Source organism: Apaloderma vittatum, unplaced genomic scaffold (genome assembly GCF_000703405.1).
Source record: "Apaloderma vittatum isolate BGI_N311 unplaced genomic scaffold, ASM70340v1 scaffold24236, whole genome shotgun sequence".
Lineage (NCBI taxonomy): Eukaryota > Metazoa > Chordata > Aves > Trogoniformes > Trogonidae > Apaloderma > Apaloderma vittatum.
In genome coordinates, this window is record NW_009721595.1 from 14,932 (window position 1) to 30,927 (window position 15,996).

Consider the following 15,996-nt stretch of genomic DNA (forward strand, 5'->3'; position numbering starts at 1 on the left):
ACGCTTGGCCAATCCAGCCTTCCCACAGCTCCTGCACTCAGGTTGTCCCTGCGCTGGGGTCACTTTGACCATTTTGCCCATCTCCTCAGATGGCTTCAACTGTCATGTGCTGCTTTCAGGGCTTAGTTCTGCTAGAAATATTTCTCCTGTATTACAACAGAAATGTTCTGTCAGGAGGAGCTGAAGCCAGACACTTATACACAGATCTTAGAAAAAGGCATTTCCTAGGACTCTACAGGAATATGTTTTGTCATTTGCTTAAACAAATGTACCAGAAACCCACATTCCTTTATGTCAACTTTAAATTGTCACTAGGAGGTCTCTGCCATTATCTAGGTAAGGACAGAAGGTTTTTCTTAGTACCTTTTACTGAGGAAGTTTAAAAATTTTGGATCTTTGCAAGAACACTCATCGCTGCACTTGCACGTATTAAAGGAGGATTTTAACCGTGCATGAAACTACGATATGTTCCATAGCTGCAAACCATTCTTTTCACAAGTACTTCAGGTCTTTACCAGTGCAGCTAAACTGCTGTCAAAATAAAATATAATGCTCCTCCACATAGACATACACACCCTCACATATATATATACATAGTATATACATATCTGTGTGTGTATCAAAATATGTTTGTTCTGCAGAGCTCTTCCCAGGGGCCAGTCTTTGGGAGTGGCATTAAAAGATCTGACCGCCCTGTTGTTTTTTTTTTATTTTTTCAAAATCTCTGAGATTTATATGTCAGTGTAAGTTTATGGGACCTAATAGTTGGGAATAGGTTGCTTTTATCCAGGGAAAGCTAGAGGAGATTTCCTCTCTTCCACAACTGAGCTAGCATCACTTCTGTTCGTTTTGGGACTGGAGTTTTTGCCTAAGCTTTATTCCCTCCCTTCTCACCCCCCTCCCCCGCCTTTTTTTTTGTTTGATTTTAATCTGCTCATTCTGCTATAAAAGTCTGCAAACAAAGGACAGAGCATTGTTTAACACATAAGCCTGTTTCCAGTCTGCTTGATTGATCAGTCTGGCATCTTCTCTTGGCATTAAATAAAACCACAGACTTCATATTCTCCTAAAAGGCAGTACACGTCAGTGGAATCTGCGTTGTTACGTGTTTCAACAACTGTCATGTAGTCTGATGAGTGACCTTTTAATTATCATAGGCTTAAAAACTGAACAATAATGAGTCTATAATTCTCCCCCTGCAAAATAAAAATTAAGATTTTTGTAGCAGTATTTTTACAATTTCCTTCTCATTCCTTCAAATGTAGTAAATCAGCTTCATAGCTCGAGTTTTCCATGAAATTAGACTGAAGCGAAGGTGGTGATTGAAGCAGATAGAGCACGCATGCCAAATATCAAATGAGGACGTGATGATATTCAACTTCTTTCTAGCACGTTTGAGAAAGAGACATACTGATTTGAGTAGTCGTTACTGTTGGGTGTCAGCTGTTTGTGAGGCGTTTCCCAGGTGGTTATAGGTGAAAATATTGCAAGGTAGTCCCTGAAATACCGCCTTTTGTTCAGTGCCTGGTGAAATGTTGTTCCAGTTCGCTCAGGATGAAGACAGCTGCATCGGTGACTTCGCGGTGGTCGAGTACGAAACGGCCGAGCAGGCTGAGGAAGTACAAGAGCTCGCCGATGGCATGACCATCAAAGGCAAGAGAGTCCAGGTGTCCTACTGTGCTCCGGGAGCACCAGGCAGAAGCACGTTGGCAGCGCTTATCGCAGCTCAAAGGATGGTGAGATAGTTGCAAATCCATTTGCAGAATGAGTTTGATAAATTTGGAGTGGCCTGAGTTGGCTTGGAGGGATTCAGCTGCTTTGCATTAGGAAAAGGAGCCAAACTTTTGGAAGCATTAGCTTTTCTTTTTGTTTTTTGTTTAAATCTAGTCAGCACAATTCAGTCTCCTTCCCAGCAAAGCATGGCCATGTTCTGTAATTCTGTAAAATATGGTCATAAGGTATCACAAAGTTATAGTTACATAGTTCTGGGATTTTAGTAGATTTAATTTTCCGTGAGAGAAATTGTTCCAGCTCAAAACAAAAGTAACTGGAAGTGGTGTCGTTTGACAGGCTACAACTTGGTTTAAAACAGAGAGGCAAGAATTTGTCAATTATAAGATAAATTTCAAAGTGGGAGAAATAGTTCAATTTCATGCTCGATATAGAAGAAAGCTTTTTACACCCACGTGTCTTATCAAATTATTTCCTAGAAAATTGGGTGTGCCAAGTGTTACATGAAGCTGTCTTAAATGTAGAAGAACAGTCTCATTACTTTGGCTAGCTTCAGCTCATATCTTTATAAAAGAGATGAGTGCTGCTATTACAAGATAGTGATGTTCGTGTTCTCCTTACTGGGAACTCTGTCTTGATTTAAAGGAAAAAATAAATAAATACGTCTCAGGGAAAATAATACCCCTCAGTTTGGGGGGAAATGGTTTATTAGACATCTCATTCGAGGGAAAAGGAGCCTGCAAAAGAGCAGGACACAGCGAAGGAGATGTTTTTTCTGTGTAAAAGGAAATATGTATGTTACCATGGCGCACGTTTGAGGGATTTAACGGATTCTTCATTTTCTCTCAATTCTAATTTTTTTTCTCTCTCTTAATTGGAGATGAGGAACAATAGGAAAGGCTTGCTTCCAGAGCCAAATCCAGTGCAGATTATGAAAAGTTTTAATAATCCAGCGATGTTGCAAATGCTACTGCAGCCCCAGATGCGTGGACACGCTGTTAAGCCTGGTAAGTTTCTTTAAAACTCAGGTTAAAAAAAACCCCAAACGTGTTCTTGGTGCTACAAGTCTTTCAGCAAAGGAAGGAAGTAGGAATACTATTTTAAAATCTGTGTGGACACTGTTTAAGTGCGTGTAGACACTGACACATTTTTGAAAGTGAAAGCAAGAGGTGGATTGCTACGCTGTGGTGTCTGCGTAAAATTTAGCATTACCTAAAAATGTCCTCACGTTAGCTCTGTGGTCTCTGAATATTTATATTAGAAACAGGTTAAAAATGAAAAGTCTTTTGCGGCTATCATTAAAATGGCAAGTTTAAAACTGATTCTGGATAGGAATTTTGCAGCCTGAGTCTTTCTCCCATTGTTTCCAATATAAATTGTTACTGGCTTTCGTAACGGCATTAGTCAAAAACGTTTCTCTGCCTTCTCATCAGGATGGATGTGAATAAACATATTAAAGCAAATGATGAAAGTATTAGGAACACGAATGGGAACGGGTAATTTGAAGAGTTATGTGGGAGACCACTAAGAGTCTGTGACATAATCTCCTGGGAGAAGATACACAGAAGTTGTGAACACTTTAGTAAAGAAACACTTTAAAGCTGAAGTTTCCAAGCTCTTTATATAATGCTGTGGTCTTGCAGTGAACTGCAGAGATTTCTGCATCTTTGAGCAAAGCTCTCGGGTTAAGAGGAGCTCTGTGAGAGTACATTTGATCTCTGACATGCTGTTAATTGCAAATCACAGCTGGGTGTGGTGAAAGGTTTCATTAATAGTGACCTTTAGTACCCTGGAAAGTTTTGTGGAAGTCAAATCTGAGAAATAGAGAATAGAAAGATCTTGACTTGCCTAACTTGGAAAACACCGCAACTTTGTCTTGTGTTTCGAAAACAGTTCTGGGAGCATCCGCAGGTTTACCTCACCTGATAAATTCAGCAGTTGGCCCACCTTTTTTGCAGCTGAACAAAATTCACCAGGTATGTGGCAAAAAACCCTTGTGTTGAAGTGGAGATCTTAGCATGCAGAGTATTCTCAAAGTTCTAAGAAATCACAACCCAAATCAGTTTTCTTTCATTAAAGCTCTCTTTAAGAAGAGCACTCTATAGGAGGTGCTTATGGGGATGTAAGAGAAGACCGTGCTTACTGTCCACAAGTGTGTTACTTTATCTTAACTGAGCTTTTGATTTGCTAACACCTGTCAATGTAGACACAACTGGCCATTGCTGCCAAATAAAAAACCAAGCCTCTTTATGTTAGAGCTGAAGGAGCGCGGCACATCCATTCCTCGTGGAGCTGCTCCCACACACGTCCTATAGGGACTTGATGGCTTTATCTTACTCAAGCCAAGAAGCTTAGCGTCGTTTTCTTCATTTTAAAGCTTGCAGGGACCAAACTGTGCTATATATACCATGAAAGATAGTAATTTGCAGATGTTAATGCTTAGCCAAAAACCCCCAAGCTGTTTAAAGTGTTCTTGGACTATCTGTGATTCGCTGTACGCTTGATACGATTTCCATATGGACACCAGAGTTTCTGAAAGATGCTGTAAAGGATCTTTGGGATGAGTTTGCCCTAGAAATTGGAGATGAGTGGCACCCACAACCAGAGCTCCTCCCTGCAGCGGTTCTCCTGGCCTCTGCCTTGTGTTTAGGTTCTGTCAGAGATTTCTTCAGCTCTGCCAGGAGCCAAAACTTGCCTTTAATATTCATAGTGGGGATTTTCATAAGTATCTACAAGGGACTGGAGTCAGTCGCTTTCAATCACTGTTGCTGATGTTTCAGAAATTCCCGTTTGAAAACTAAAATCCCGTTAAGTATTAGGTATTTCTGCTGTTCTTTTGGCAGACTTGCAGATCTTTAAAAAGAGCAAATTAAAATGCAGAGATACTCCGTATGTTGAGTATATTTTGCTCATCTGTTTCTTTTCTCCTAAAAACTGGTAGGTGAATATATTCATTTTGAATAAATGCTACTCAATTTGGCCCCATCAAACAAGTACAATGAAAAAAACATGAATCTTTTCTTCTTTTTTTTAAATGACATTTTCAATTGGTATGTTTAGTTACTGCTGCTCTCTCTTCAGCCTTGGAGAGTCTATGCTTCCTTGGAAGGCAATGTGAATGTTTTGTAATCACAGGTGGAGACAAGGCATGTTTTACACACTTAACAGTGTGATTGATGATGATCCAGTGTTTTTTTGGCTTAAGAGTGCTGCAGCCAAAACAACTTAGCGTTTTCTCTTTAGAGAGACCTGCAAGTCTAATTCTCTTCCAGGGGGCTTCCTGCCATTTAATGAGCTCCGAACCTGGGCTAATAGCCTGAGTTTTATTGACAATGGTTTGATTATCCCAGTTTGTTCTATTAGGCACATTTTTCTGGTATTCAGTGGCTTAATTCAGAGTATTCTCTAAAGCCAGAGAACCCGGTCACTGTTTTTATTGTCTTGAAATTCAATGTTGTCAGAAGAGAGAGGAATAAACAGTGTCTTGCCTTGACTCTCCCCACTTGCCCAGACACACACCCATTCAGCTTCCTGCATGTCATGGTTTTGTTATTTCGTATTTAAGGTTTTGTAAAGTAATATAGCGAGAAGATTTCAGGATGATTATTCCCCAACAATATAAAATAATGTATCTAAAAAAATTCAAGGGATGGTGATTTGAACAAATGGGTTATTCATCCAGTATCTTTCAACTTCGTTTGTTTTCTTGTAGTTAACAATTATCATGTGGCAAAATAATGCATTTTAAACTCAGTGATGTGTTTTCCTTAGTCATCCAGCAGTTTCTTAAATCTTTATTAAGCCAGAGACTTTCTTTTGAGGCTTCTAACCAACCTGATTATTCACTCTTGTATTTCTGTAAGTTTTGCAGTTGAACTAATGTGTTTCCTTTGTTAATGTAACCAAGTTTAGAAGGCAGACACAACTTGGGCTTGAAAATATTTGTGAAGTGTTTTGCAGGAGGCTGCAAATCTGCAAAGCCATGCATCAGGAGAGCTGCCTTCTTTTGGGGTTCCGTCTTCATTACCTGGGTTTGGTGATATTTCCTATGTAGGATCTCAAACAAAAGAGGAAGTCCGTATTCAGTGTGATTTGACACAGTCAGTGTCCCATGTAGCTATTCTTTTAGTGGTTCTGGAATGGCATTTCGTGTTGGATGGTTGCCCGTAAAAAAGAGGAGAAAGCATCTCTGGATATTTATCTTTGAAAATAAAGATACTGTTAGGTAACCGTAAAGCAAGGGATGAGAGTCGCTGATGGTTACAGCCAGGTCCTGTGAACTGGGCAGGTTGGAGATGATCTGTTAGAATTGCAGCACAAGGCACAGCGCGGATGTTAACAAACAGGGAAGCCCTTATTCACAGAGCTCGCAATCCTCTGAAGTCCTCGTGTCTCGTCTTTCTTCTTGGCGCTGTAGGTAACTCCCCGAGCTAGTCTGCCTGCAGAGCCTTCACACATATTCAGCTTTCCCTTGTTGGCTTAGATACAGGGAAGTCTGGAATGCATTTGGGGTTTGCGCTCCTTTAAAAGCCACCGGAAAGCAGACGTGTGGTCCTGGGGGGCAAAAAAGGGCTGGGCGGAAGAGAGGTTAAAAAACCCCCTTGAAATAACTTCCTATGAGCAAAGCAAAAATTCAGTTCTGTGGAAGAAATAATTACTTTATTTTGCTGCACGAACTCAGAAACTAATTTAAGTTTCTTTAAGCAGTATCACCTCAGAACGTGCTGTTTTTCCCCGACTGACAGCTAACGCTTCTTTTAATAATTTCACAGAGTTCAGTTCTGGGGAGTACATCTAACTTACTGCTGCAGAGCCCCGCTCACCTCCCACTGCCCCAGCAGCAACTGATGAAGATGGAAAACCTTCAGGCTAATAGTGTAAGGCCATCACTTCAACTTGGGCCGTCTCTGGACGTTCATACACCTGATAAAGCGAATAATTTCTTTCACCTAGTATAATGTAACAGCTTAGCGTATCTATAAAGATTAACTGAATGTGAAAGTTGTAAGAAAGAGCTGCAGACAGATTAATTTAATCATTTACACAGGTTTCTATTCTTCCTTCTAGAAACCGGGTTTGCTGGGAGATCCTCCAACAATGCTACTTCAGACAGTTCTGGGAATAGGGGTAATGCCAGCAGTGAGTTCAGGCATGGGAGCCCGTGGAGAAGCTCTTAAGTGTAAATGACATTTTATTTTGTACCAAATCAGTAGAAATGCTTAGCTTGAAATTACGCACCTTGCTTTCTCCCACTGTAGCCAAAAATATGTTTGAACCTTCTCACTGCGCAGTAAGGTAGGCAGAAAGCTGGACAATAATGCACGTTGTGTAGCTGTATAGTTAAGCAAGATAATGAGTTTCCCTAGCTCTGTAACCCACTGTAACACGCTGGTTGAAGCAGGAAACAAACTTGAAATATCTTGCCTTGTTGCCTGGCTTCTCTCCTCTGTTGGTCAGGGAAGAAAAAGTACGCTGTGGGGGCAGTTGAATATTTGCAGGCTATTAAATATTCCGCTTGCTTGGTTGCTACCGGTTTTTGGAACACTTGGGATATGTTTTTATTTAGGACCAAAAGTTTTGGGTTTGTTTTTTCAAAGCAGATAAATCTGAGTAGCTGAAGAAACACTGCAAATAGATTTTTTTTTTTTTTTAAATTTTGGGGTTTTTTTCATTCATTGCATTAAGCACATCCAGTCTGTGACAGATCTCAGTTTGGAATGCAAATTTCTGTGCTGATGATGCCCTCAATTTTTAGGAGGAAAGATCACTTGTGATAACTGCTTAGTGCATCTTTTTTGTTTCCTCCACCGAGAGCCATGTATTCTGCAGTTCCAGACGTGGTCTGAAGAGTGGGAGTAACCAGGAGCAAAGAAAAGCCTGAAAGAGTAGGGGGTGGGGAAGAAACCTATTCCAAATGTCCAGATTTTAATTTTGCAGAATGCTTTCTAGCTCTTTTGTTTGTAAAGGCAATTTAATTAATACAAGTTGAGGTGGAGTTTGCCTCCCCTGCTCCAGTACAGGATCCTCTGGGATGTTGTTCACAGGTTTTCTTGAAAGTGGCAGGAAACATTATGTAAGTTATTGTCGTGGTGAATGTTTAGAGAAATCAGAGTTTTCTTCTATTGTATTAGATTTAAATGGACTTGTTTGCTTCTGGGATAGTAAAAGAATAAAAGCTCTTGTCAGAATCCAGTGCTCTGGGACAGCTGTAAAATAGATCTCTGGCTGTTTTTCTCATCACTTAGTAAAAACCACAAACAAAACCTACTGATAAATCTTGTCTAACAGAAAAAGTTTCTCCATTTATGGTTGACTGCAGCATCTAATCTGACTCCAATTCAAACAGCGGCAGCGGCAGCGGCAGGGATGGGCATGCTGCCATTCTTTCCGAATCAGCACATTGTTGGACAAGCTATACCAGGGCAAAATAACGCTCCAGATAAACAATCGCCTACCGAAGCGGTCGTCTCGGGATCGCAGCCTTATCATCACACCTTAACAAATCTTTCTGCGGGAGCTTTGCATGCTGGACATGCCAAACAACAAAATCAACTAAAAAGCACTGATCCAAGTTTGGGGGTAAGGAACTCAGAATGCAAATATTTTCTTTTTTTCCTTTATTTCTAGTGTGCGGGTTTTCTCTTTTTCTTGTAACGCACTCAAGAGTTAACTGCAACTGCTTATTGTAGTTCTTAGCTATAAAATTTGCTGGATGACAGGACCATCCCTGAGACATTTTAAGGTCATTTCAGTTATGAATAATAGGAAGAGAACAATAATGCTCTTTGGTGGTCCAAATTAATTAACAAAGGAATCTTTTTACAATGCTGGAGGTTTTTTTTCCATGCGTATGCCTCATAGTATTTGATGATGAAATTATCTCGAGGGCTGCATTCCTTTTAAAGACTGAAAATGGAGCTTGCAGATGAATTTCATGACAAGTCAGGGGCAATTCTGGTAGTATATAGGACTTTTGGGGTTCCAGGTGGTATGTGTGTGTGTGTATATATATATATATAAATGTGTGTATGTAAATTTTCCACTTTTAATCCGTACTCTCTTAGCCATAGCTGACGTATTCTTAATCTGTATCAGTTTTAATTCTCACCTCCTTGAAGGCAGGGGGCTGAGAGGGTGATGGAGTGAGATTCTTTTCCTATCATTAACAGAATTTACTTTTTTTTTTTGTAATATACATAAATACTTTGACATTTACAGGGAAACATGTTCTTCACTCAGATCAAATCCATGTTTTCCTTTCATATTTTCTGAAGCATCTGAAGTGAGTAAATTAGGTACAGTGTCGGTGTCTGCTTTTGTTAGACAGCTTTGGCAGATTTAGTCCTACTTTAGAAAGTACACTTTTCATTTTTTAAATGCTTTTTTTTACGGTAATGAAGTGGTTTTTTTCTCTCAGTGGGCTTTGAAAAAACAAACAGAATAGATGTGGAGAAGATATCCAGGGTTCATTTGTCCTTTTATTTGCTTGTGACTCTGGGTGAGAAGAGTTGATTTTTGTCTTGGCTATGAGCTTGACTCCCTACATCTGGGCTAATCATGGTGGTTATTATTCATTTACTTGAACACAAAAGGTTTTCTTTTGCTTGTTTGTTTTTCAATATTTTTTAGTAACTTCGAGTCTAAAGAGAAACATTCCTACAAAATTATGTGGCAGGAGAAAAGTGCAGTCAGTGTGTGTCCAGATAGTTGTCCCCAGTATTTATTTTGAAAGTTTTCCAGTTACATGCGATAATGTGAAGCTTTTTTCAAAATCCTGCAAGGCCACTTCCTTTAGTTCTGACAAACGACCTGTCCAATTTTTTCACAGACTCCTTTGAAAAAACAGACTTCGTTGTTAGGAGAACCACCAAAAGAAATACGTCTTAGTACCAACCCCTACTTGAATTTGGCAAGTGTGTTGCCTGGCATCTGTCTTCCTGGTAAGCAAACAAAACCCGTGGTTTTAGCTGCAAGTTTCCTTGACCAAAGTGTGGCAAATGACTATTCTGTTTGGCACGTATTTCCAGTGACCACAGCATTTATCTTTAAAGACCTCTTGTGGTCTGTCTTAAAATCACAAAGCGATTCTATCCTGATAATATTTTATTTGGGAAGAGTCGATTTTCAGAGTTAATGGGTTTACGGATGTGGACAAACTTCTAGAAAGCCTTTCGGTTATTAGTAGCACTGATTAATTTTGAGCCCAGCCTAAACTAAAGTAGCAAATTTCTGTTGCAGTCTCTGAATATTGCTAAACAAGGGTGCAATCCGATTTGTGCAGTTTATGCAAACTTTGTATTCGCTGTGTTCCAAACAGCAATTGCCAGCAAAGCCTCTAGTCCACCGCAGCAGACAGGACTTCCGAACAACATCGTGGATGCTGCTGTGTCTCAGGGAACTCTATCACAACACACGGTGGAAAATTACTTTAATTACTCACAACAGCATGGGGACTACACACAGGTACGTTGTTTCGCGTCGCTTTCTTCCGAAGCCTCGTGTGTCACCGATTTTTGGCAGGGATCTGCTCAGAGATCCCTCCCTGAGCTGCTCGTTGTTTTTTCTCTGTGTACTCTTAACGCACTCCTCGGTACACAGGCAGTCTGGGCACCCTGCGTGCAGTTTGGTGGCATTGCCCAGCACCACGTACCACTCTCCAAGGGTCTCTAGGCTTTCCTACAAAGCCCACCTGCTTCTTTAGATTGAACCTTGCAGGTCCTGTTCACTGACAGTTGTTGATCTGTTTCAACGTGCGGAATAGTTTTAGCACAAAGTACTCCTAATGCCAGTCAAAAAAAAAACAAAAAAAGCCTGGAGACATTCCCTGCTGTAGTGTCGTAATTGTTGAAGGATTGCTTTTTTGAGAACCTGAATTGAGTGCAGTCGGCTAAAAAATTACCCTCATACAACTTCTGCCTTGGCTTTTGTCTGTCTTCAAAACCATGAAGTTTTTCTCTTTCTTTTCCCAAGAAGTTTCCAAGTTTTCTTGAGCCTTGGCTAGATCCCAGGGAAGAGTCTGTTCTCGCTACCAGAAGCTCCTGTATAGCTTGGGCAATGTTTGCTGTTTCTGCCAGCTGGTTGCGCTGCAGGGGATTTCTTCACCATCTGCCTCCTTTGGGGGTCAGCGCACAGCCGTTAAGGGGGAGAGGGGCTGCCCCTCATCTGGAGAGTGTTCCAGTACAGAGAGCAGGCACTGGGGTTCACAGACATCGGGACACCCCGTGAAATAACATATCTGTATTTTCATTAGCCATCGCTAGTCCGTGCAGGAAATACAGTTGTATGCAAATCAAATATGAAAACTGGATCATAGTGCTGTCAGGTAATCTGGGATAAAACCACACAATCGGGTACAAAAATCAGGTAATCTGGCATAAAGATCTTGGGTCTGCACTGAGACACGCACGTTGGCTCTGCTGTCGGTCTCCTTCTGCCCTGTTCCCATCACCTCGTTCCTGGAGCTGTCTGATCTCTCCTCCTGCTGCAGGGAGGCACAAGCTGTGCTCCCCTCTCCCAGGCTGCGGGCAAGGAAATCCGTGTTGCTCCAAAACTCCTGGGGTAGATGCAAGGCGGACGGCCAGGTCTGGAGGAGGGAGGACGCGGGGGTTATTTGTGTTGGGAGGGGCTCGGCCGGTTGCTGCAGAGTTTTGCCAGGGACCGGAGCCATCGGATCAGATCTGGTGAGAGTTTGGGGTTAGAGGAGCAAAAGAGGTGTCCCCTGGGCTGTTGTGCTGTTTCATGTAAGCGTTAACATCATCGTATTAAATACATTTGGCTGTTGGCTTTAAAGTCATTTTGATGTCTTCTGGAGGTAGTTCCTAACCCCAGATCTTTAAACTACTGTCCAGAAAAATCAGTAGTGTTGTGTTCCTAGTGTGAGTAGCAATATCTTTGTAACACGAAGGACTCAGACGATGACAACGTACGTCACCATTCAGCTGTGTTTGTGCTCTGTTCCTCCCACATAACAGGAATACCGTGTACTTGCATCTGCTGCCGAGGCAGTGGTGCCTCGTGTATCTTTGAAGCACTTAACGTAGTTTTAAATGTTTGGTTTGAGCTTTATTGCTGGTGTTTGACACCTTTTTGATGCTTCTCGGAGAGCTTTCCCTTTTCTTAATTCTCGTGCCCTGCAGGGCCATAAGAATCCGTTTTCCTTTAAAGTGATCTTAGTAGACAGCTAATGGGAAGAGGTTTTTTCCTCCTTTATAGGAGGCTGTTCAGCAGTGGTATCAGCATTATGCTCAGGCATATAACTCCACCCAGGCAAGAGCCGGTGAATTTGAAAGTGAAGCCTCTGAGGTGAGAAATAATTTTATTTTCTTGCTGTCTCCCATTGGCTGTTTCTCCCATCAGCTCTAAGGGTGCTTTTTGGACTCTGGACACCCGCTTTGTTTGTCGATAGTGGCTGCTGCCGTCGGTGCCGCGGAGCGCGGGACGAATGGCACTGCATGGGCACCTCCCGCAGGGCATCCCCGCACAGTTACCCTCTGGGATTCATCCTCACGCTTTTTGATTATATCTGACAGAAATATTCCTTTCTCTACAATCCACAATCCAAAGTCACCTGTAAATATCTATCAAGAAGCATCACACTGTAATGTTATTTCCCAGGGAGTCTACTGAAGGATTGTTTCTCGCCCAGGCTATTATTTAGCCAGAGGTTTCTGTGAGGAATTAGGAGCACGCTTTTTTGCCTTTTTATTTTTTTTAAGGGAATTGTGTAAAATGAGCCATCCTGCAATTTTGGTCGAGAAATTGCTGCATGCCTGAGCTGCTGTGGATTGTACGCTCCTTAGAGCAAGTGAGCGTGACTTGGATATTTTCATACCTGCCGAGTGCTCATTACTATATCAAGTAAAGACGAATTATTAAACCTATTTTCTTTGAATTTCTGGTTGATCATGGATCCCGTTCTGCGTTTAGGAATCTACAGGTGGATCTCACACAGACTACAGTACCTGCTTGCAGGTCATGCCTACGCTTTACAGTGGAGCCCAGGCATCCCACCAGCCAGGCAGCTTGCAGCTTCCTCCACAAAACCCATTAAATAAGGTGAGAGGAGAGCCAAATGCAGGTGGAAGAGCTTCCTGTTTGTCTTGCGCTGCCACCGAGCGGACCTTGGACCCACAGCAAGACACGACGGAGCTTTCCCACTGCACCTGTGCTCCTCACGGTCCTGAGCTGCTCAGAATCACGCGCGGTTCCCCGTGGATGTGATAACCCAGCGCCAGGACCCCACAGAGCCCTTCAGCTCCTCTCTGCCCCAGAACCACGCAGGCAAAGGAAGGCTGGATGTTTGCAAACAAACTGCTTGGAAAGATGGTGTCCGTGAGGGTGAATGTGCAAAAATGGCTCAAAGGAGGCAAGTAAGATAGAGGGTGAACAGAAGAGGTAGTTCATCCTGAGTTTAAATGGTCTGTTTTGCCTGACTTGCAGATGTTTTGCAGTGAGTGTCACTGGGATAAAACCTGGAGTTGGCAAGTCAAGGCAGCATCCAGGTTACCCACAGCCTCTTCACTGGCTCCTGGGAGGAAAACCATTTTGGTTTTCATTTGAAATTATAACAGCTGTCAGATGCAACCTGCTTCAGCCAGACTCATTGAGCAAAGCTTCCTTTGCGTGTCACCCTCAGCAGACAGTTAATTTTCATTGATAGACGCCGTGGGAGGGGTGAGGAAATGCTGTCGAAGCGGTGAGGACCAGTTTAAAGGAGGCTGGACTAACAGGAGGGTGGCTTAACAGACTGAGCCAGCAGTGATAAAAGCTTTTTGCACCCTTGGCACGGTGTCTGGGCTTGCTGAGAGGAGCCACAGCTGAAGCCAGTGGCTGTGTCTGAGGGAGCTCAGGGCCCTGACCTCATGCCCGGCTCTCATCCTCCCGCACGGCTTGAAATCCCTTCGCCGCACAAAAGTTCGCAGCAGGATTCAGCACGTGATGTTCTGGCGCTTAGAAACTTGGACTTGGCTTGCGATTCCTGGGTTTTGGAGGAGGTTTAGAAGGAATGTAACTAGGAATTTGTGACAAGGCCTGGCTGGACCTGGCTTTGACACATCTTAGGATAAAGATGGCCAAGGCCATCTTTTTATCACACGTTGCCATGGGCTGTGAGATCTCTAGCTGTGTACAGCAAAAACATGGAGCTTTCCGGCTCCGATAGCTCTGATCTGCTTGGAAACGAGTGAAACAGCAACACGAGAAGGAGATAGTCTGGGGGTTGTGCTAACAACCTTTCAGTTTATCTCCTGTCTAAAGAGGAAGGCTTGTGGGTGGAGGTGATGTTGAACAGCTCGCTCCAAAGTCTGTCTTAATGCCAGATGCCATAAAAGGCAGAGAGCGGTCAGTCGCTCGGCACAGAGTCTGCCTCCGCGGCGAGGCAATTCTCTCATTCCTGGAATCAAAACCTAACTCTCAGTGAAGAGGGCACGCGGATCCCAAAAGCCTCCATATTGGTTACGAGTGTGTGCTTGTGTGGGTGCGCTTGCTTTGACCCCGCAACCTGTTTTTCTCCTGCTTCCCTGGGCTGCAGGTCAGAGGTTCAGAAGGAGCTCGGTGGGCAGAGGTTTGTACGAAGCACGGAGGGGTGACGTGCTTTGGGAGCAGGCCGGGACGTGGCAGGGGCTTACAGTGCATCCCCACGGGGGAAAATTAAAAGGCTTTCCTGAAGCAGGTTGCAATTTTTGATAAAACCAAGTGTGCACTAAAACAAAATTGGGCTTAGCAGAGGGTAGTAAATTGAGTTGTGAATGAGCAAGTGGGGCTTCTGAGAACTGCTTGGAAGCGTTTGGCTCGGGGACATTTGGTCAGCAGAGCTCTCCTGGTTTGTGACACAAGGTTTTTAAAATACTTGCTCCAACATGAACCCAGCCCCCCACGTCTTCTGAGCTAGGAGCCAGGCTTAACCCAGGATGCACAAGGAGGTTGAGCGGGACGTGGTGAGATCAGGTTTTGGTGGTCGTCACAGGGCAGATGTTTTGGTCTTTTAGAACAAGGTGACTGTTAAAGGCCTTCAGCAATGAAATTCGTGATGTGTTGGGGGAAAGAGAGACGTGGTCAAGAGACACTGATCAGGGTGGTGGGCTCGGATGTGTGTGTGTACAGCTTCTGGTGCCATGGGTGCGTGGATAGTGCAACGCCCTGCTCTGATGGATCCCAAAGAGGAACTGAACCCAAGCCCTTCATGGGGGCCAGACTTAGATCACCTGTGCCCTCACCAGACACCCAGCTCCAGGGCCCTCAGGCCTTCCTGTGTATCGCACCAAGGCATTTTAGGAAGTTCTGGTAAAAGAACCTTCACGTGGGTACCATGGGTGGGCTCACGCTCGTGAGCGGCAGGTGGGTACCCATAACCCGCAACACAAACCCGCTTTGCTGTGCCTGGAAACCAAGTCCTTCTGTGTCAGCCTTGCCATGCTGGGACAGTTTAACCCATTCAGCTCTCCAAAAGGAAGGAGAATGAAAGGTTGGTCCTCTGGGGCGTTACTTTTGAGGATGAAAGGTTCTGAAGCTGCTGTGACACTGCAGGGCAATAGCATGGCTGTTACACTAGTGTTTGTTTGTTGTTTTTTTTTTTTTAAAATGCCCGGAGCTGGGCCACGTGGCCCAACCGGCCCTTTGCCCTCACAGAAATGCGTGTATGGTGCGGCACCAATGCCTTTTTACTGTTCGTTTGTGGCTTTTCTTTCTTTTTTTTTCTTTCTTTTTTTTTTTTTAGGGAAAGGGCACGAGCACTGACTCATGAGCCGTGTATAACTGGACCTTAAAGCTGAAGGAGTCAGGCCTTTGGCATCGGTTACTGGCTCCTGGTCCTTGGTGCTTCCCAGAGCTTTATTTATTGACGCTGTTTGTTCTGGGATCACGTGTCACCTGTTTTTCTTCTTGTCCTCAGGCGGCTCCGATGAGAAGCGAGAAGCGAGGCTCTTCGTATCTCATTCCTTCCCCGGAACCTGGCCCCCTGGAGTACCTCGGCCAGCAGACTCAGGGCTCCGCAGTACGTTACGCAGAATCCTCGCTTAAAAAAAAGCGTGTTTATTGAGTCCCAAATTATCGCTCCTGCCTTAGGGTGTGAAGGCAGGCTTTCGTACCTCTGCTATTTATTGCTGCCTTAACTTCCAATGAATAATTCTTTCTGTGTGGGTTCTAAGTATCCCAAGTGGAATAACCCTCTGTAACGGGCAAATCTGCCGCAGAAACGGCCCGTATTGCTCCGTGGTGTCTCTGGAGGCTGACTTGCCTTCTGAACGGACAGGCTGGCATTTCCTTTGT

General features: G+C 43.5%; 1 protein-coding gene across 1 annotated transcript in view; it reads left to right on the plus strand.

Annotated features, from left to right (window-relative positions):
* RAVER2 (ribonucleoprotein, PTB-binding 2) overlaps positions 1-15,766 on the plus strand; it is a 21,828-nt gene extending 6,062 nt beyond the window's left edge. Inside the window, exons 4-12 of the mRNA XM_009871466.1 lie at positions 1,545-1,736; positions 2,612-2,738; positions 3,625-3,707; positions 6,504-6,608; positions 6,799-6,910; positions 8,051-8,310; positions 9,560-9,671; positions 10,049-10,194; positions 15,620-15,766. Of these exons, the coding sequence (XP_009869768.1) occupies positions 1,545-1,736; positions 2,612-2,738; positions 3,625-3,707; positions 6,504-6,608; positions 6,799-6,910; positions 8,051-8,310; positions 9,560-9,671; positions 10,049-10,194; positions 15,620-15,766 (1,284 nt within the window). The remainder of the gene's footprint in view (positions 1-1,544; positions 1,737-2,611; positions 2,739-3,624; positions 3,708-6,503; positions 6,609-6,798; positions 6,911-8,050; positions 8,311-9,559; positions 9,672-10,048; positions 10,195-15,619) is intronic.
* The last annotated feature ends 230 nt before the right edge of the window (positions 15,767-15,996 follow it).